Here is a 21,490-nt window from a genome sequence, read left to right on the forward strand (position 1 = left end):
CATACATCCTTAAATTGCTCGACTTACGATCAAATTAATTTTAACAATTAAGGACGTTCACTTCTTGTATGAAACAGATGATAATCATGAAATAGAGATAATACTTTATTTATATTTAGTATTAAAAAGTTCAGATTGGGAATCCTCTTTGGGTTCGGATAGGGCTGCGAAAGTTGTCACGTTTTGTTCGGGTAGCTGTAATTTTGGGACTTGAACTCGACTCGGGACTCAAACCTGAATTTCGTAAACCTTACTGCATTTAATCTTGATTATACAATAGTTTGAAAAATCATGCTGTGAATATAACGAGGGCACCCGAATTGAGTTTCGAGCCCCGAGTTGATGTGCGTGTCTCGTAATTACGGGCACCGGAACAAAGCGTGCTGGTAAAACTTGCGGGATTGCGTCCGACTCGACCCGAGACTCGTGTGCTCGAATTTTCGGATGCTTGCAAATCTTCATTATTTAAATCACTATTACGTGTTTGTTTAATAAAAATAAAGAGACGACGAAGAGAACAAGATAGATTGTACTGTAGCGCGGAGGTCCGTAGCGCTCGCGTACAGGTTCGAGGTGGAAACGAGTGAAGCGAGACAAGGATGATAGAATGTGGTGTCCTTCTTTTCGGACGAACTGTTGCTGATCCGTTTGTAACTGTCACGGCATTCCAACATAATCGTCACTTTCCAGATACGCAGCGTAATCTCCGAACAAGTTTTCTCTAATGTATGCAATCCACCGACAAAACAAATAAATTAACACTCGCATATGCTTGCGTTTTAATTTCCAGACCTTTCTCGTTCCCCTATCATTCATTATATTCATTGTATATCTGTACCTTTTTTTGATGATATTCTATTATATGTAGAACCTTTCATATTTTATTTCGTGCTCTAAACATATTCTAATTTGCTCTGCGTTAATTATTATACATCTAATTAAAATAAAATCTGTCGATATGCATTCATTATCCATCATATCGTGGGATGAATATTTTACTGCAGACAGATTAGTTGTTCGAGCGGAGGAGATCTCGCGAGCGGAGATCGGGGCCTTTCCGGAAATGCACGTTGCTATAGTAGTTGGTCAAGGCCATCAACTCATTGAACATCCTTCCACGTTGAGTACAGAGTACGTACAAAGAAGTATGTGGAACGGCAACCTGTCGATTTACGCATAGGCGTACCGACGATATTTTTTATCTTCCGACTCGGAGCGTTACGAGAAATAATATTGCAGTATCGACCTGATTATCTAATTACTTAATATGTATCAGTTGATATAAAATCACAGAGAAATTGATAGATCGATAAAACTAATTATGTGTTCATTTCATGTTTGATGTGTATTTAAAGCTCTAGGACTGCTTGATCCAGGTACAGATTAGATAAAATTTGATAGACTTAATGTGATTACGACATTGGCGTATCAGATTTACCGCTTTGAGCGCTTGCAGGTCATTGATTCGCAACAGTCTCTCGCGTAAATAGTTCCCGACGGTTTTTAAAGAAAACATTGCCAACAATGACCTAATAGCACATGAAATCTAGAAAGTCCAACCGGCAGAACCCGTATTTCCGCGTCATGCTGGTCTCGCACACTCAACCTTCGTGCTGCGATGAAATTGAACCGAATACGCTCTAAGTATTCCGATTGCGTTCCCTTGAACTTAATTCGCATCACTCGATACGATCCGATTTTGTTCAGACGTTTTGCGTTCAGTTTAATCATATTTGATTAAATCGCATGTCGATATTATTTTAAATGTTGCAGTACAAATGAAGAAAAGAGAAATGCATAACTTACCCATGAGTGAAATCCAGGATACTCTTGAGTCTTCGATGATTTCGTTGAGGTATTCGCTAGTATAAACGTGAGGTGCGAGGAACAGAAAACAGTTCCGATTTGAAGGATAGATGATATTTATTCCATTATTTTATCGTTTATTACTTACTACTTGAATGTTATATTCGTAATAGGTATCTATAATTATGTCGATAATTATGCGTGAATTTAAAGAATACGTGAGGTCAGCCGCAAGATTTACAGCCCGCGTCAGTGTTACAATCATCGTACAATTAAATTAAAAAAACGAAATTTACGGTTTTATTTCTCGTTGATGCAAACACTCGAAGGATAGGATGGGAAATTGTAATCGGGGCTGGGACGATGGCGGCTCATCGATTTCCTAATTCATACCTATCTCATGTAATTTACACACGCTGGAATCCATTCTTAATTGCGGTTAGAATACTCTTTCAGTTACATCGATTCGGAGACTCCTCTAACGCCGACCTAATTTACCCTTACTTATTATTATTATAAATTCCTAATTATCTTACGAAATCGCAACGCGAAATATCCGGTACGCGGAGGTACCGTTCTTATTTTTCTTACTTCTTCACCTAATCGTAACGAGTTCAATTCTCGTTTTAAACAATATACAAATATCTCTTCTCGTACTCGACAATTAGAATCGTTATTGATTTAAACTCGTGCTTTGTTTACAATTGATTCTGCGCTACACACGATTCAATACGAACTATTGTACGCGGCTCCGTTTCAAGCAATTTTTGGTCTATCCGTAACGCAACGTTCCTTTTAACTCACAAGAAAATAATGTCGTTATGCATAAAACGACGCGTCCTTCGCAGGATAAACGAAAAGTCAAATATGTAATATAAAAATTCACTACACAATGTGTATTAACATTGTGATTAATTGATTAACAATTAAATAAGACGCAGTTCCAAAAGAAATCTACCTAAATTCGGGCGACGAAAATGTAGCAACGAAAACGAGAAATTTTATAGAAATATCATCAATTCCTTCATAATTATAAGAACATAAAGAGAAACGACCCGAATTTAAGAACTTAACTCTGTCTTTCCCATAAACAAGAATAATGATAATTATTACATTTTATTAATGAAATATGATATCATTTGCTTTTTGGTTTAACGATAAAGTAATTTGGGGAAAGATAGGATTAATGAACGAAACGAACGTCAACGCCCGTTAATTATCAGGAACACCGCGTTGTTATCGTACATACGTAGGCTATTTAATCCGAATTGCACTCTCGAGAATTTGTACAACTTACATTTACATTTGAATCACGCCGAAATAATACACGTGTGCGCGTGTACACGCTGCCGGTACCGTGGCATCGATCAGAAAATAAAACGGGCAAATGTAAGACTCGTACAGGCTACCGAACAATTTCAACGATCGCCACGAAGATTATTTACACACCGAGTCGAACGAGGATCGAATTCCAAACAAGTATTAAATTATGTCTCGTATAGTTGTTCGATCGCGTTCACGTGTGCAATCGCTATCTTGTACGGATTCACGTGTTCTTTATCAACCAGACAATTAAAAGAAACTCTCGATTCTTACACAATTGAACAATACGTTCTTCCAATGTAATGCTGTCCTTTCGAATACCGAGAACGATAAAACGAATTAAAGTTCCTCGAACACCGCTTGTCGCACGAACTGGCGATCAACAAACGATCGTCTCGAACGGATGAAAATTCATCTAATATGTACTATCGACGCACACTGGCCGGATTCCCGCCGCAGCGGATTAAATCCTAAGGGGATGATAGGAAGGGGGGTGGGAGTTACAATACTCGAAGAACCGTTTCGTCGGGTTCCTCTCGTTCGGACATAGATAAGACGTGAGACCCGAGTGTCTGCGTACTCTCAATAATATCATTGCAGCCTTTGAATACTGTGCGCTTCTCGATTTAACTAAAAACCGATCCACTGTGTGCAACACGATCGAGATTGCAACGTCTCGAACGTATAAAGAATGCCCGTGAATTCGTCATCGATAAAATGTGAACAACGTTATCGATTGACCCCTCGTCACAATTCCCGCATACCGTTTCATGCACGCCGTCCCGTTCTTTACTCCCTCTTCTAAATAAATTAAGTTTTAATATCGATACCGTTGACCATTCTAAAATTCTTTGCAACGAGAAACTGAAAAAAGACGTTGCGTTCTCGTGGATCCTCTTGCGGTTAATACGTGAATGTATACAACTTCGTGGAAGATATCGACGCTTATCTTTCTCGGAAGGAATAACTGATGGATCGTAGAATGATGCCACAATAACGAGTACAGGTATTTTTTTTTTAATACTACCGATGCTCGCGAATCGCTGCGCTGACGTACAATCTTGCGGCGGGATCGATCGTTCGTTTTTCTTTCTTTTTCGTTTTTTTACTAAACGAACTTCGTACGATGATTCTATTTCGCGTGGAACTTTTATTCCAATTATTTGGAATTTCACGGACGAATTACCTTCCTGGGAGATCGATCGATCTCGCTTCGAGTATCCGCGAAAGGCGTTTCGTCGACGTTTTAAAGCTAATAAAACGGCGAGAGTCGAGAATGAACACGCGCTTAATAAATATGCTCTATCGATAAACACATATACGGTTATTCTATTGTTAATGTCTATATCTTGTACCTTTGACATCGATTTTTCAATTTATACGTACGTATGTATCATATGTCTGATTATGCGCTATCAAAGCGCGTGCTCGTTTTCAACGCCTGCAGCGCATTCAAAGCGCAATAGATTCGCGATACCGGGAGTGTACTTGTAATCTTTTTTTTTTTATCACAGTTACGTTTTTCGACGACCGAGGAAACCGATGAAACGTCGCGAACAGCTCTCTGTGGCAAATGAACATATCGAGGGGAGAGGCTAGAGGGGAATGGGAAGCGACTACTACTCTCGTATATATATAAAAACATCACACATACTGCTTTCTCGAACTGTACAAAAAATATAGCGTTTTCTTTCAACTTAGAGCCAATAAGGAAGCACTTAGCATTTTTCTTTTTCCTTTGTTAGAAAACAAAACTGGGGTTCCTAAGAGAGTAGGAGACGGTACGGGGATCTTCTAAACGGGAAATTACCGTTCAATGATAAAAAAAACGACGTCGAAACGGGATTAGTCTGAATCAAATGGCACGGGCGTATATATATTAGATACAATTAAAAATTTCGAGTACCACCGTGGTCGAAGCAATCGAAACGTAACTTTTTTAAGAATCGTGATACCAAATCTACGTTTTCATTTTTTTTTTTTTTTTAAATCGACATTTTTCTACGTTTCAAGACCTTCGAGTCGTTCGGAGTGATACTCGAAAGGTCTCGTCCCGTGTCCATTTGCGGAAACAGCGAAAGATCGTCGGTCGACGACGATTCGAGATGATCGTGCGCGTATGTACAGGAGTAATTTTTCTAAGAATGTACGTCAACGCGAAATTACGAAAGAAATTTGCGTGAAACAGAGTGCTCTCACGAAGATTCGATAACTCTTGGTTTTTAAACGGGACCCTTCGCGAGGAAGGCCGAGAAAAATCATGGACGAGGCCCCCTCACTCAGCAGAGGGAGAATACACTCAAATATTGTGCATTTCTCTCATCGAGCTCAGTTCTTCCTTTTTTTTTGGATTTTTGTTTTTTAAATTTTCCTCTGCCCTTATGCTTTGACTCGAAGGGAAGGGACCGGGCCGAAGGAGAGATTATTATCGTAGAGTAGTGCGATGAGGATAGTTCTGGATTTTCGTAGGAGAAAGAGATAGAAAGAGAGAGAGAGAGAGAGAGAGAGAGAGGAGGATCTTTTTCTTAGAACGTTAGTTTGGTCTCGGAGCCCAACGACTCGTGAAGAGTTATTGTATGTAATAATCGGGATGATCTGAGTCCTTCTCAAACCTCTTCGCCTCTTCCTGCATGCTCTCCTTGATCTTGAGTATGGCCGCTGACTCAGTTTGATCCTGCGAATCAACCAACACCAGGCCGGTTACACGTAAGACGTCAGGCAAGACCACCACGAGGCGATATCTTGCCCAAATTTCGTTTTCTCAGCGTTTCATCAGCGAGCCGTGACGGCACCAAAATTATTTTTAAATGTGAAAATGAAAAAGTTTTACTCGTCAAACCCAGCGCCGTTGAAGGTGCTCGAAACTCACTCATCGCGGTTCGCTGATCCCGAGGTAAACTCTCGGGGGTTTAAAAAGAAAAGAAAACGCTGACATGCCGCAAATTGTTTGTGCGGCGCGGTGACGGTGCGTCGTGAAGGGGCTGGGCTCGTGAAACGCAAAAACTTAAAGAGAGGATTAACACATGAATGAACTAGGAAAAGAAATTTGGTTTCGGGAACCGCGAATTAAGGTTCCACATTTCCAGGGCGCTCTGACCCACAACACATGGACGTTACATAAAAAAGAAGCCCGTATCGAGCAAAAAAAAAAAAAATAGAAATAAATAAATAAATGAAGAGAATGTACAAATAAAAATTTCCTGCGCCTTTCGTGTGCGCCACTTGCCCCCCACTCACGCACACCTCACCAACAATGAAAAAATCTTAGTCAAATATTAAGAAAAAATTGTAACAGAGAAACTCGACGTGTCATCCCTCACGGGTTATATAGAATAAATTTTCTGCTGATCAATACTTTGCAATACTTTTAAATCGTGTCTCGATACGATCTCGCAATCCACCAATCGCTTTGTGCTCACGCATCCATGTGCTACAGGTCAGTACAGGCTAGTACTATATACAGCTATCAGATTTCACTATTTCTTCCGTTTCTCTATTCATCGAAATCGACTTTCAAATATTCACCGTTTGCGTTAGAGTCGTTAGGTAATATCACAGGACATTGTGTTCCACAGTATGTAACATTCTTTTCTCATGCTTCGATTTACTCCGACGATATCCGAGGATTGATGGACAATCCTGATTTACACACTTATTTACGTGCTCAGTGTTAGTCTCCGAATCTGAAGCAAGTGTCTTTAACATTAGTGGCAAAAACTTATGTGACGTTGAAGCAACATTAAAAACATATTTCATACGCACATATAATTGCCGCGTGAGCGGCGAATGTTTCGTGTTAGAACAAATGTACAGATTACGCTTAGAAAAAAAAAAAGAGAGAAAGAACGCGTGACCGCGTGAATATTCATCGCAGTAATTCCGTGTCGAGCCGCCGACCGGGTTTTCATTTAAGAAAATAACGCAATGTGAAACACAAATGACATGTGATTACCAGAAAAATAAAGAAAGTAACGTAACGTAGCGGAAACAGATAGTCATATATAAACGTTTTTGTAGCCAGCACCCTGCGGATTTGAACGCAAATAAAAAAGAAAAACGCAGTAGTTCTCAGTGTAACAGGTTTACATTTATTGTCTCGATTTCCCCTGGGCTTAGGCATATATTAATAAATGTAATCGTTCGTCGCCATTCATTTGCTTACAACGTGGGGCTGTGTTAAAAGTAGTTCGACGATTCTCGTTTCTAAAGTACCATTATAGTGCGCTTCACGCCGTAATATGTAATATTATATCTTTTTCTCCGAGGCACGCTTTATCGGGCAACCTTGAAATTACTTTCCTCTGAATAACGCACGACAACGGGTCGCGTTACAAGCAAAATAAAATGAATTCTACCAACGTTAACAATTCCACGTTCGATTCGCTTCGTTTTGGCTTTCCTCGTTGTGAGACATTTACACAGAACACGATCGATCCAGTGAAGTTTAAAGGCAAGGAAAAACAGCGCAAACGTTGAACGACGATTTGCGTTATACACGCAACTTTCAATCTAATTGAATAAATTGTTCGAGCGGATTCAACCGTTAAATTCATAATTAAGTTACGAGGATTTTCTTAGTTCGAAATGATGTTCGTCGACATCTCGCACCGATTAAACGTTATTAAAGTTGGTAAAAGCAAATATTTTAGTTGCCTCTCGTTACGTGTGTATATTTATATATGTATATTTATATATCTATATGTATATGTGTATGTGTGTGCTTCTTTTTCTTCCTAATTAGTAAAGTACGCACGTTAATTGACACGGTGGATACTCCGGAACAACGGCAAGCAGCTTACACTTTTTTCTCTTTTCTTTTTACCCTTTTAAAAAAACATTCAAAACTAATATAGAATATAAGACAGTCTTCTTTCACGGCGAACTTTCATTGCGCTCCGAGCTCGGCAAAAGAAGTGGCATGAGTAATTATCGTCCGACTAGTGTTCATCGAAACCCTACAAAACCCTCGTTCACTCGTTAGATCATAATTAACATTGATTACTTTCTCGTATCCTAACAATATTATCATTATATATATTTTATACAAAATATATAATTATTAAATTACAATGTTATAAATATTAAACGATGTATACTCGTGTAAAAAAAAGAGGAAATACGTATATAAAACTAAGAAAAAGAATGAATAAAAACGTGGCAAAATTAAACCTAATTCTAATTCCTCGAGAAGTCGCAAATGGTATCGCGTGGAAAATATCTACATTCGATCGTCCTCGAGTTAGTCGATAGTCGATCTTGCCGGTGCTCTCAGAGTATGCACTCGCAATTCTCTCCCTCTCTCGCGCTTCTCCTTTCTCTCCTCTCGTGATTACATAATTCCATCGACACCTTTTTTTTTCTTTTTTTCTTCAATATTTTTCGATTAATTTAAAACACAACTAACAGCAGCACAGCATAGTCCGGTACTGACCTATAACCATAACGGACGGATGGATGCCGGGAGGTTCGCACGATTTTTCCTTTTTCATTTCTCGTTATCTCCTTTATCGGCCCGTATCTATTTCCACTTTCATTTTTTCTTTACGTTTGTCACACTCACTCGTTTAGGTTCAGTACTTACACCGTCTACGACTCTTATACAAAAATAATTACACGTTATATATATATCGTCGCGTGTACGTTATATATATAACTACCCTTCCTTTATATTATATTCCCAAGTACTTTTTTTCGTTAAGTCGCGGCACCATTCGCCTCGCAATACTCGCCGGAGTCAGCGAATCGTTGTTGGACGAGGAAACTCGATAAGCTAATCTCGAAGGAACTTGAGATTTCCGTTGTTGGTTCGAATTTTTAATAGGAACTTGCTCTCGCGAAAAGTAACTTTAAAATCGTATTACAGTTAAGTTAGAGGATTAAAAAATGCAGTCGCAGCGCTCGATGCCCGCATACGCGAGCGAACTCCAGCAAAAGAACCAGCATTTTTAAAAAGTGATCGTGCATGACTAGATTTGTACGCGTTTGTCTCATGATGGTGCCAACACTTTTTTTCGTTGTCTTTCAAACAAGTCACTTAGTTTATATTTTAATTAAGTCGTCGAGCATTGCGATGTCAATGGCTGCGAGATAAATGGTGCGCTTGTCATTAAAAAAAAAAGAGAGACTTGTTTCGTTTATCGATAATGCGAATTCTGAGCAAATAGTGGAGGGACTCGGTCCGAGTTCGGCTGATTTTAATCACCTCATTACAGAGCGTCGTTGATTCAGAAAGGAATTCCAACGATTAGGCAAGTGTGTGTAAAAAGTGACGCGCGTAAAACTAAATAGGCATCCGCTTGTATCCTGTTCGCCTATTGTACCGTCAATGCATATCAGCGTACACATCGAATTGTAAAGTATAAATACATTAATTGGTTTTATGCATTAGTCATGTTTTATCGAAGTAATTTCCATAATTGTGCCATTGAGTATAAAAATTTACGTATACAGATAGCAGATGATACGCAAAGGCGTCACGATATGCGAACGCGATAGAAATGGATACCCGTAGCTGATCGCGTTGAAGAATCAATTTCACGTTTTTCGATGACTCAGTTTAATCGAACGGTGTATTTGTTGATTCAATAAAATAGAAAGCACAGTGGAAGTGATTAATTCCTGCTTTCAATTTTGTCGAATGAACAATACAATTAAACTGAAGTGAAAAATACGTGTAAGAATTCTGACCTAACTCTATAATGGGATGAAAAATAAGCCAGGTGGCTAGCGGCGAGCTAGCGGTGCGAATTGATAGAAAGAAAATAAAATAAGAATAAAAAATAATAGTAGTAATAATAATAATAAAAAAAAAGCTAGGATAGAAAAGAGAATTGAGAAATCGATTGACAATTATGCGATTGATAATCACAGTATGTAGTTCGCGGTTTTTCAGGCACCTTTGCTTACAAGCTAACGTTCAAATAAATATAAATAGACGTTGGCGTTGACACGAGTCGATAAAAAAAATTCATCGTACTGTCGACAATAAAAATGTAAATTGAAATAATCGTATTAAAAAAAAGTCAAATAAAAATAAAGAAAAAGAATAATAAAAATCCTAGTCTGCAACCTTGTGAGTATTTAGCAAAGCATATATATAATATATATACTTCTCGATATCTGTATAGTGTAATTAAATCATGATTCAAGTTATGCATCATAATTCCATATGTAAGTAGCGTAGTAGTGAGCACTTAAATGCTAGCCTAACTCGATTAGAGGCGAATAATTAAACGAACGCACGTCGAGACGCGAATGCACGCGTGTATGTGTGTTTGTGTGTACGTGTATTTTGTGTCTTGCCACGAGCGTACAGTAAGTGCTTGAGCCATTGAAGAATATCGCGTACGAACCGCGTGTAACACGTGACGTGGATCGCACGTGACAACGTAAAACTCAGTGGTTTCGAATTTATCCTTCTTTTCCACATTGCGTGATTAACCGGGAAATCTACGGCATCTACGAACTCGAGGCTGGATCCAAGGCGACTTGACTTTTTAAAAAAACTGTCGGGAATACAGAAGGCGCACGTGCGAGATTACTTATCACTCCTTTCATTCAGAATCCTACTCGTTATTCCGCAATAATAACGTAAGATTAAAAAGGAAAAGGAATACCGTTTTTCGCGCGCTCGTTAAACGACTCGATTATACAATTATCAAACGATTTTCCGCAATGCGTATCGTATCCGGCAATATTTTTATTCTAGTAGGCGAACGCGATGATTAAATTCACATTTTGTACATCTCATTCGACAACAAATAAATTGTAAGAAACTGCGATATGTTTATACACATGAATTTCAAATCTCTATACATATTTTATACGATACACCTTACGGAACATCTCATGTATTATCGTACGAAAATTGTTCTATACTGTTTTGTAGATGTAAAGTAGGTAGAAAAGGTCTCGAAACATTTAAGTCACAATCTCTGGACGCAATCGTAATAATACTTTTAATTCTCGATCCCAAGGTTTGATACCTTCACGAATGAAAGACTATCTGTCGAATGCTTCGGGATTTTTATACCCACTTTATGTTCGCATCATTAGCCATACTGTTAGTATGATAATAGTTAGACACAATCTGAGCCAAATAGTTACAACGACATTAGATGCAAGTGGAGATAATCTAAATTAAATTTCCCAACAAGCCTAATACGATTAAATAGGACGTTTCGAATCATTGTCAAGTATCGATACGTTTTGGATTAAGCATTAACCAGGTGGTTGGAATAAGCTCGAGGATAAGCCCTTTAATTGTAGTAAAACCCAAATTATTTTTTAATCAAATAATTAACTAATTGACGCATTGACGAAAGCACCTGTATCTGTTAATTGCTGAAGAAGAATCGGTTATCATATGGACTCATATTTCATCCTAATGCATTCAACAGCGAATTGATACTTTAAAATAGACGATTTATTAATTTAATTAAGACTAAAGATAATTAATTGAAGATCACATATAAGTCCATACTAACACGTCGAGTGACTGTAATAGGGATTCGGTAAATAAAACTTACTAATACTTACATTTTCTCCGGGACCTCCAAAACCACCAAGATTATAATCACCCATTCCACTTCCACTGTCTTCTCGTGGTGTACCAGGACCGCCATTAGCCGGACTGTTTTTCATTCCATCGAGGCCGTCACCATTCAGAACAGGACCCATCGTGTTCGGACCCATAGGTCCCATCGGGCCACCCTCTGGTCCGCCGCTCATCGGAAAATCCTGATACAATCAAAAATACCATTAATCCATTTCAGTTCATTGATGACATCGTTTCAAAATTATAGAAAGAAAAAGAAAAGAGACGATTACTTACACCAGGCATATTTCCTCCAGGTACAGGTTTCATCATGGTGTACATATTTTCACCACCACTATTACTACTATCTTGTGGGCTGGGCATGATCGGTGTACCCGGGCCTGGAGGACCCGTCGAACCGGGTGGCCCTCCGTAATTACCCGGCGATGATGATGAATAATTCATTGGCTATAATCAAAATTCATTATTAACGAAACGTTCATGAAATGGATCATTTAGAGGCATGATTATGATATAAAGGAGATTCGCACCGTGGACGTGTTTGGTTGCCATTGTTGTCTACCGCCTGGACCTGCCATACTCATTGGTGGCATACCGGGACCTCCAGGACCTCCTGGACCTAAACTACTGTTGGGTGGTGGACCCCTCATTCCTGGACCGTAACTACCAGGTCCCATGGGGCCCATGCCTGGTCCTCGTGGAGGATTCATCCTTGGATTCATCGGATTCATGCCTGGAGGAGCTATGAATAAAAACAATATTTGATGCGTCTGCGTCAAGTCACAAGTATTAATGCTGTTCTAGTTTTATGTTAATACTAATGCAAATCGTGAATCTTTGGATCAACGGCAAATCATGTGACAATACGGAGTATTTGTATATATTATGTATAAATTTGTTGATACTTTTTATTTATTAGCTATACTAGCGTTTATAATCGTTCTGAAATGAAAACGATATCATGCTTTGCCGAAGTCATTTCTAAACAGTGAAGCGAGTGGATGGCATGCCAAATTGGTAATTCACATACTACACAAATTAATCGAGTGACAAAGCTCATGCGAAGGATGAGAGACAGCACTACCGAGTGATAAACGTCTGAGCTTCAAACTTTGACAATGGAAAGATGAAACAGTGCAATGCATAACAAACAAGACAATCATGCCTGGTCAGAAAGGATTGCGGTATCATACAGCAATATGTATGTTTATAATGACATGAATGAATTGCATAATATTGTAAAGTCTTGTATAAACAAAAAATAAATAAATAATTCTTTCAATAATGTGAAACCTTTTCACATAATTTGCGATAAAAAAAACTGGTTACAAGTCTTTGCATATGTTAAGTTTGTGCTGCAGTGATTTGCAATAACGACAAACGTGTATTTTGTTAGCCACAAGTTCACTGCGATCGTACAGCGAAGAACGATAAGATGTTAAAACGTGATGTATTTGTGATTCTTATTTCTTGAAACACTTAAACGCGACTGTGTTAATTACTGGACAAATTTTTAACTGTTCTCATAGCAAAATTGAACATTGACTTCGCGTTTGATTCATCGAGTTGACGAAGTTAGATACGAGATCGAGCAAGTGTACAAAAAGACGAAGCTAGTGCACTTATTCGTATGTATATATATATATGTTTATATATATAAAACGAGTGAGAACAGAAACTATGAGAAAAACGGGCAGGAAAAAAAAAATAAAAGTTAGGCTTGACTAAGTCATGTGAGTGTGATTTGGTTGCTGGGTTGCTTCCTACCTTGCCACCCTACAAATTCTCCAGCTTCGCCTGAGGAACACAAGAGCACACATTAGTACGGCAGGTAGGTAAGGTCAGGTTGATGGCGGTAAGGTCTAGTTACTCTGCGGTCGCATAGTGAATAACGTTCCGAATATTACTCGAACAATGTGAAAATATATAGCTCCAGCAACTATGAAGATCTCTCGGTAAATGCCATTTTAAGAAGTTTACTATAACATCTTCCCGTACAAACTCTCAGCAGATCGATCAATACTTTCTATTTTTATAAAAACGTGTTATAATAAAACTGTAGACATAGGTTTACTGTTTCATATTCTTAAAAATAAATGGGTAAAGATATTTAAAAGCGTATTAAAATAAAAAAAAGGAAAATAGTATAAATAAAGAACTTACTTTATCATTAAGTGAAACGTTAAGTCGATTTTTTACTCTCGATGCAAGAAAGAAGATAGCAAGAGAATTAATGTAAAATGCTAATAATAATGATATTAACTTGAAAACTACACCACTGCACGTAACTAGACAATTCAAAAACCAATCCACTCCACATCACAGCAATCCAATCCACTTTTAATAATTACTTATTCATTTATTGCTGTGTGGTTTTTGGTATGCATGCGTCTATGCCATTCTCCTCTCGCAATTATTGTCAATGCCAGAAAAAAAATCAATGAGAATCTAGCATAAAACTGAGCTCTTACCTTGTCTAGTCGGATCCATACTATTTGGCATCATTGGCTGTCCCGGTGGCTGAATTCAAAATCAAAAAACAAATAACGCGTTACCAATTGCTCTTTACAAACCATAATTATGTTATATTCGAAAAGTGTAATTATACACACCCCGTTGAAGTCATTTCCCATTTGCGGCATACGTACTCCGGGTCTTGGTCCAGCGGGATACCGTGGACCGCCCATGAACTGTAACAAGTAAAATATCTACGCGTTAAACAAAGAGAATTTAAAGATACGTAAATAAAAACAGCATAATTCGTTATAGCTATCGTACGTTACAAAACTTACACACCAGGCAGCCGCAACAAGCAATCGATCACATACTAGGCCATACGACATGTGCTACGATAAAAGTCGTAGGGCACATTATCAATACTTGTATTTTGTTAATGTGCAAGTAGGATCACAGACAAGGGTCGATATTTAACAGAAAACAAGTCAAAGTGAACCGAAATGTCGCGTACGATGCAACTCTTACCTTGTATTATTAAGCCCATATCATAAACATTAACAATTTATTAATCTTCTTCCTTACCTTTAGATACGCATATTCAATAATTTACATTACATTACAAACACAGTTTTATTGTTTGGTTTAGATCATGTATTTTAGTGTACAAAAAACTCTGTCTTTTAACACAACCCTGTAACCGTGGTACGTCCTGTGCGTGACGAAAGGGTTGCGAGTAACTTTGATAGGAGTAAAAGCGAATTCGAGCAAACGGTCATAAGGTAAACGATGATAATGGTGTAATGAGAGTGGATCTTCGTGATGAGTGATAAATGTGTAGTGTGTCGAATGAGGCTTACCTGAGTGGACATCATCTGCGAGTGTGGGGGCGGGGGTGGCTGGGGGTGCTGGGGGGATGGCTGTGATGAGGGGTGTGTGGGCGGAGATGGTCGCATTGTCGAGTTGTTCTGCAACAAGCAACGCAAACGACAGACATGTAGCAACACTGCGATCCAGGCAACAGCTAGACTAGAAGGCTTGGGTATGATTTTGTGTTAATACTATGTTGGTCCGCACCTTAAAAATCTAAAAGTTATCATTACAATATTAGAAAAAGAGAACAAAAAATATCAGTTCTCGCCTAGCCAATATTTTCCACGCGAAATACGGTCGTTATCGAACGCTTGAGAATATCCCATTTCATATTGAAACAAAAGTTTGACATTAAATAAAAAAATAAATAAATAAAGTCTCTTCTTTAAAATATATAGAGATATCTCAGTAAAATCGCGATGATGTTATGTATTTTTAACTTTACATTCTTTTGGTAGTTTTCAATTTTTATACCTATCGTAAAGGATTCATTGAAGTTGCTTGTATCGAATACTAGACTACTATCTAAGCAGGCTTCTGAATTGAACGTAGAGAAGTGTGGCCTATTATCATCCTACTATAAAAAATGAGTTGCTAAAACTATTTTCTAACATCTATACAAAATCTTTCCTGGTACATTTTTCTGGTTTATTTCCTGCTTTATGCAAAGAGGAGATCAGAGAGTGAAAATGGTAAAGGAACGCACATTCAAGTGTTAGATACATAGCAGAGAGAAAATAAGTACATAGATACAGTGTTGACAAGCATGGCATGAGAATTTTAATTGAACGTACACTTGTTTCAAAACCCAACGACACCGTGTACACTTTACAGTAACCATATAAACAAAATGGACGTTTCATATGAACAAATATCAATTAATACCACTAAGACTTCACAAGTAAGACAAGTATTTACAGAATTACTTCTATGAAGTACAAAACATCATAAGAAATTAATTTGTATTTTAACAGTATCAACAGTTTGTATTTAATAACAGGATAAGCATAGCCAAATTTCATAAACTAAACTGTCAGTTTTAATCCGAATGAACCGTAAATCGTAAAAATATTTCTTTATGTTCAAATTAATAAAATAAATGTTGAGAGCTTTGAATCAAGTGTAGAATTATAATGAATGAGAGTTATAACTAGGCATAACAATGATAACAGATATTTATACATATTTATGTATGTACATATAAATATTCGTGATGTGTCTATATACAATTATAACACGTCTAATTTTTTTATAGTAAAGACTATAAAAGCTACGATTTCGTATGTGTTATTTTAAGAAAGAAAGACAAAGTAGATAAAACATTTTGTTTGTTTGTTGTTACAAGAGTAGTTTATGTAGTAAAAATATTGTTTCATTTCTTCACTCTCCTCTTCGTGATATACATACACACATATAGTCAGAAAAAACATGTTCCATAGTAAATCATTAATTACGCCATACATCGTAGAATAAGAAAGTTTACAATTAGAATCATTTAAGACAGAAGAGAAATAAATTGTAAAATATTTTTAACATCCTATTTGTATGGAACAAATTAAATATAATAATTTATTAAACGAAAGTAAGAACAATGGCTTGAATCCCAAATAAAACTTATCTGTTTGAAACGGAATAAAACAAAACATGAATAATAGAGAATGAAAAAGCTTACTGGGAAAAATGCTGGAGGCATCGGACCACCAGGCATACCATCGTTGGGTGGCATTTGTCCTATGGGGGAAGGCGCTGGACCAGCATTCTGTAATTATATCATAAATATCTAGTAGTCAAATTCTACCAATTAATGCGTCAGTAGAACATCGTCTTAGCTTTTCTACATGCATCATCTATCGATAATCTCTGTCATCTACGAATGGTATTCATATAAGAGGTCAACTATGGTTTAAACGTAAATTATTAGGATTATAATAAAATATAACTTACATGAGCAATGCCGTTGACGCCATAACCACTGTTCACAAAGCCCTAAAACAAAATATTTTTCATGAGAATCTCTTCAGACACGATACACAAATAATTTGTCAATCATGAAATTATACTAACGTAATCGTGGAAAGCTTTGGCCTCACTGCTGTGTTCACAGGAATCCCGCCGTTCTGGTGCTGCCGAGTATAGGTCCCAGAATACACTACAATATTTAGAAACATAAACGTCGAGTTAGTTTGCAGCTCTTGTCAGATAAGATAAAACAAAGCATAATGCTTACCACCACCAAGAGTGTAAGAAACCAGGTGGCTCGCCAAGTGTAATATTCTTTTCCCATCGTATCTGTGCAATAAAATACCGCATAATTATAATAATGATGTAATTATATTTTCTACACTTCATTAGTGAATTAGTTATCGAATGATTACCTCCGACAAGAATGTCTGTGCTGCCTTTTGTGCGCCAACATGTAATAAATATTCATACACGTACAGTGCCAATCTGGAACATTATAAATAATTTCCAAATAAATATAAAGTAATCGTTCGCAGGAAAAATAAACTCAAACTTACGATGCATAATAAAGTATTATTTTTACATGACAAAACTACTATAAATCGTTTAAGAAATTGAAAATCATTTATCGATATTTGTACAAATTGTATTTCTTGTGTTAAGTGAAAATATGCAATATGTTCGATTGCATTATTAAACGCATGTATTCGTTTGTTTATACGATTAAGAGAAGAGGCATCGTCACTAAATTAAAACAACGGAATTATTTTTTCAATCTGTATTGCATCTCATAAAGAAAACAATACTATTTCTGTACAATGTCATTATTACTCGTTATAGTATTTTGCGTAAACTATTATACTTCTTGGTTGCAAACGATAAAAACATGGCGCCCAATCGGCCTGCTTTGCGAGACAAGTGACTCTTGTGAGTCATAGCATACAGTTCAGTCGAATTTACGAGAAAGCAGGTTGCGGGCATGTCGAAAAAGTAAACAACTCGATTCTCGAATGTTTCCTTCAAATCTGTAACTGTAACCGTAACATTGATCCCGCCCGCAAAATTAATCAGAAGCAGGTACATCGAATATTATTCAGATATTTTTCCTTTTCATCTGCGCGAGAGTATCGTATAATTTAATTAGTATTAACATTTCCATAATGAGACCAGAAGTGATAAAGTTCATGAATATCGTTATCATGCCGGAATTGTTCAATGAATCCGATTCCTCTTTTGGAGCAACCAATATCCATGTACATATACGCACGCTCGGTAGACAGAAGAAAAAAATGGAGTTGGTCGATCAATCGGCAAATTTTTTTCTGATATTCCTTTTTTCTGTTTAAAATGGTAAATTCGAGTAATACATACTTTTCTCTCGCTTGAGCGTCCGAGGGTACCGAGGACGCCTTCCCCTTCGCGTACATCCTCGAAGACTGTCAGTTTTTCCAGTGTAAACAGAACCACCGTTTCGTCCTAGTGCCAGAGAGAAACTGAGAGTGCTCAGTTCGGGGTTTTCGCATCCCCCATACTATCTCTTTGCTAGTGCTAGTAAATGTCCGTCGATGCAGGTAGCCCGCGGTCAAAGGAACCGTAAGTACCGTCCGGCTCAACAGAGGATTCCGGTGTTAACGTGGCACGTTCGTTCCGAAACGGAAATAAAATGCAACGGAGAACTTATTTTTCTATCGGTCATACACACGTCACAAACACGAGCACAGCCGCGGCCAGCAGCATATACTAGATACAGTACTCCGCATCATGGCTCGAATTGCGGATGCATGACCGCGGAACGAACGCGCGTCGTCATCGCGTTCGCAGACTTCGCACTCTTCCCCCTGTCGACGCGGTTCACTTTGCCTTTCCTCCCCGTTTTCTCTTTTACCTACGATAGTTCCTCGCCCGATTGAATCGAGAAACCTGCGCGCAGGCTATACCACCGTCGCGTCGTTGTAATTCGATGTTAAATGACGGCCGCGTCCCTCTCACCGATGTTGCGTTCGGTCACTTCACTCTCTTCAGCTTCGGATCGCCACTCACCTTACCTCACCTCGCCTCACCTCATTAACGATACAGACGGACAGATAGACGGACAGACGCACGGGCGGACACGCTCGCACTTTACCCGTGAAGTTCACTTTGTCGATCCCGAAATTCTTGATGCGAAAACGTTCGACCCCGTGCAGATTCTACCTACTGTTCTTTCACCTTTTTTCCTTTCTACCTATCCGGTAGTGGACGAACCACCGTGTCACTTTACACACGCGCATATGATACGAGTGAACTTATTTTTGTATAACACAACACGGCGTACGAACGTCTATACACGGAAACCGTTACCTATCTTCTTTGCTCTTAGTCCCATTGTCTATCTTTCTCCCCACCAAGAATTATGAGCTGCGCGCGCAGCCGTTGCTTTTCACGGCAGGATCGTACGTAAGTTATCTTTTGTTTATTCTTTTAACTACGATTCCTTTCCAGTTCAGACACATTCGATTAAACTCAGTCAAAACAGTCGGGCTTTTAACCAGAACTCACATGAGCCTCGTTGATCACAAGCTTCTTTCTCTACAAGCAGACTAATACGAATAACATGAACATACATCAATTTCAGTAGTTGTAAACTTGATCTTTGATACTCGACATAGAAAGAAGAAAAATTGATTCACGTATAATGATACTTACTCAAGATTCTCTGAAAGAAACAAATGTGACGTTTAGTAGGCGTTTCATTTTCACGTGTATCGATAATAACGAGAAGAAATATAATCGCGTTCGGAGATTTCACCTATCGAAGGTACATCACTGGCTGCAACAGTACGTACTATTGGATGCCGATCGTTGTATGTGAGGTTCGTGTATTCGTCTGTACATAGCACGCATAGCTCATACATGCAAGCTGTTGGCTTGAGCTACCGATAGCGGGGATAACCGAACCTTGCCGAGCATTGCCGATGCAAAATAGCCGACAATTGACTGAGCGTCGAGGGGTCGGACAGAAAAGAGACAAGCCATTCCTTCGGGTGTACAGCTTCCCCTTTCTCAATTTTATCCTGGAATTGATGTATCTCATTTCTCGAAATAAATGATTGTCCCACAAGATTCCCTTCTTTGCAGAATAATTATCATTGAGCAACTTCTACCCATGTGTACATGAATACCTAAAAGATATTAATTAGACTATAAGTTCCTCGATTATTAAATCAGATTGAAAGTTTCGATCGATTATTTCCAATTGAATTCCTATCCCGAACTCAACTGTATATCACAGATATCTTATCTTCTTCTATCTCCCTACTATTCTTATATAAATGTAAAAATGCATAATTGCCATTACGTTTGTTAGTGTGACAAATGGATGGTCCAGGTACAATCACGTGGGAGGAATTTGTCGAGAATGCCGAGAGTTTTGTAAATATGTCGAATCGGATCTCTGACGGATGGGAATTTCGCGGTGACAAGGTGATTTTTGTTAACTATGAGTCTCTGAAGCGAGAGTGAAAAGGCAGATACATTTGCAGAGCGTGCCGGGCGAGGCGTACGTCGCTCGGCAACGGAAACGATACATTACCGGCGATTATTTGGCGCCGGAAAATGACGATTTCAATTTCGTATCGGAGCAAGACCCGTTCGAGGCTGATTGCCCGATCGAAAAACCATTAGTTACAGAACATCACGTACTATGGTCGATGAGCTACGGCGTTCCGGTGCTTTATTTTAACGGATGGAAATCAGGTGAACTTAAATTTAAGCCGCGCTACATCCTCGTTTTTTAATGATACTCGGTGAATGTCGTTAATTTTATAACCGCCTATTCATCAAAAATACGAATTGTCTATTACAATCGTTCGCTGATCACCACTAGACCTTAATCTGGTGTGTACAGCCGGTTGAAAGTGGCAGGCGACGTAATGCTGATTGTTCCTTCGATTGTACCCTATCTTCTCGAACTAGGCTAAGAAGGCGGCAAACGGATCAAGAGTTGGCGTTCAATGGCACACGAGAAACAAAAGGAATCGCATGCATTCTTCATTATCGATCATCCTGAATCGATGATTTTTTAATATATTTTTCCAACGCTCCTTTTTATATTCCTGCAGATTTCCCTGGAATTAATCCGATATCTGTAGAAGAAGCACAGTCCCTCGTACGTAATGCAGAATTGAGATACACAGAATTGTCTCAAGCGATACACCCGATATTGGGTACACCGTTTTTATATCTGCATCCTTGTATGTCTCACGAGCTCCTGCAAGTCACGAGCAATAGGTAACTATATTTCACGTATGAATATGAACGATTTGTAAATTATTGTATTTTGTTTCAGCAAAAATAAATTAATCAGCTGGCTAAGTACTGTTGCGCCCGCTGCGCTCAATCTCGAATTATCATCAGAATATTGTCAATTGACTGTAATAAAGTGACTATAAGTTGGCATAAATCAATCGCATTTCTTTAAACCTTTTCCTATGTCTCCTACGATTGCGAACAATTAAATTTTCGATAGAAATCCCA

At 38.3% G+C, this 21,490-nt stretch overlaps 3 protein-coding genes across 9 annotated transcripts in view; 1 reads left to right on the forward strand and 2 right to left on the reverse strand.

Moving 5' to 3' along the window:
* spz6 (Spaetzle domain-containing protein 6) overlaps positions 1-1,850 on the reverse strand; it is a 6,730-nt gene extending 4,880 nt beyond the window's left edge. The window contains exon 1 of the mRNA XM_026812844.1: positions 1,807-1,850. The gene's annotated coding sequence lies outside the window, so the exon portion shown is untranslated. The remainder of the gene's footprint in view (positions 1-1,806) is intronic.
* A 1,189-nt stretch (positions 1,851-3,039) lies between these two features.
* On the reverse strand, positions 3,040-18,937 carry Ssdp (Sequence-specific single-stranded DNA-binding protein). 4 transcript variants are annotated; one of them, XM_018023048.2, is made up of 14 exons: positions 18,347-18,402; positions 17,389-17,461; positions 17,241-17,302; positions 17,078-17,162; positions 16,958-16,999; positions 16,686-16,772; positions 15,001-15,108; positions 14,299-14,376; positions 14,158-14,206; positions 13,454-13,483; positions 12,217-12,428; positions 11,963-12,133; positions 11,668-11,868; positions 3,040-5,803 (listed from the first exon to the last, which is right to left on the reverse strand). In XM_018023048.2, the coding sequence occupies exons 1-14, from the start codon at positions 18,400-18,402 to the stop codon at positions 5,699-5,701; spliced, it is 1,359 nt and encodes a 452-aa protein (XP_017878537.1). In that variant the 3' UTR covers positions 3,040-5,698. The 4 variants fall into 4 exon arrangements, with proteins under 4 accessions (XP_017878537.1, XP_017878541.1, XP_017878538.1 ...); XM_018023050.2 differs by lacking the exon at positions 3,040-5,803 and adding an exon at positions 10,399-10,634 and having other exon boundaries at positions 18,347-18,937; XM_018023052.2 differs by lacking the exon at positions 15,001-15,108 and having other exon boundaries at positions 18,347-18,937.
* Atg10 (Autophagy-related 10) lies at positions 13,493-21,416 on the forward strand. 4 transcript variants are annotated; one of them, XM_026812849.1, is made up of 5 exons: positions 13,493-13,517; positions 20,322-20,437; positions 20,485-20,710; positions 21,076-21,244; positions 21,303-21,416. In XM_026812849.1, exons 2-5 carry the CDS (start codon positions 20,330-20,332, stop codon positions 21,397-21,399), a joined length of 600 nt encoding a protein of 199 aa, XP_026668650.1. In that variant the 5' UTR covers positions 13,493-13,517; positions 20,322-20,329; the 3' UTR covers positions 21,400-21,416. The 4 variants fall into 4 exon arrangements, with proteins under 4 accessions (XP_026668650.1, XP_017878542.1, XP_017878543.1 ...); XM_018023053.2 differs by lacking the exon at positions 13,493-13,517 and adding an exon at positions 19,323-19,411; XM_018023054.2 differs by lacking the exon at positions 13,493-13,517 and adding an exon at positions 19,323-19,411 and having other exon boundaries at positions 20,497-20,710.
* Positions 21,417-21,490: the final 74 nt, after the last annotated feature.

The sequence above is a fragment of the Ceratina calcarata genome, unplaced genomic scaffold, assembly GCF_001652005.2.
Source record: "Ceratina calcarata isolate Rehan_Ccalc_2016 unplaced genomic scaffold, ASM165200v1 scaffold297.2, whole genome shotgun sequence".
In the NCBI taxonomy this organism is placed as follows: domain Eukaryota; kingdom Metazoa; phylum Arthropoda; class Insecta; order Hymenoptera; family Apidae; genus Ceratina; species Ceratina calcarata.

Excerpts from the sequence above, each read along its gene's own strand:
- Ssdp (XM_018023048.2), bottom strand. The coding sequence starts at position 18,402 with ATGTACGCGAAGGGGAAGGCGTCCTCGGTACCCTCGGACGCTCAAGCG. Across the intron at positions 14,377-15,000 it reads CGCAGATGATGTCCACTCAG|TTCATGGGCGGTCCACGGTA; the intron begins GTAAGCCTCATT and ends TACTTGTTACAG. Across the intron at positions 12,134-12,216 it reads GGCAACCAAACACGTCCACG|CCAATGAATTATTCATCATC; the intron begins GTGCGAATCTCC and ends TTTTGATTATAG.
- Atg10 (XM_026812849.1), top strand. The coding sequence starts at position 20,330 with ATGGATGGTCCAGGTACAATCACGTGGGAGGAATTTGTCGAGAATGCC. Across the intron at positions 20,711-21,075 it reads TTTTAACGGATGGAAATCAG|ATTTCCCTGGAATTAATCCG; the intron begins GTGAACTTAAAT and ends ATATTCCTGCAG. Across the intron at positions 21,245-21,302 it reads CTGCAAGTCACGAGCAATAG|CAAAAATAAATTAATCAGCT; the intron begins GTAACTATATTT and ends ATTTTGTTTCAG.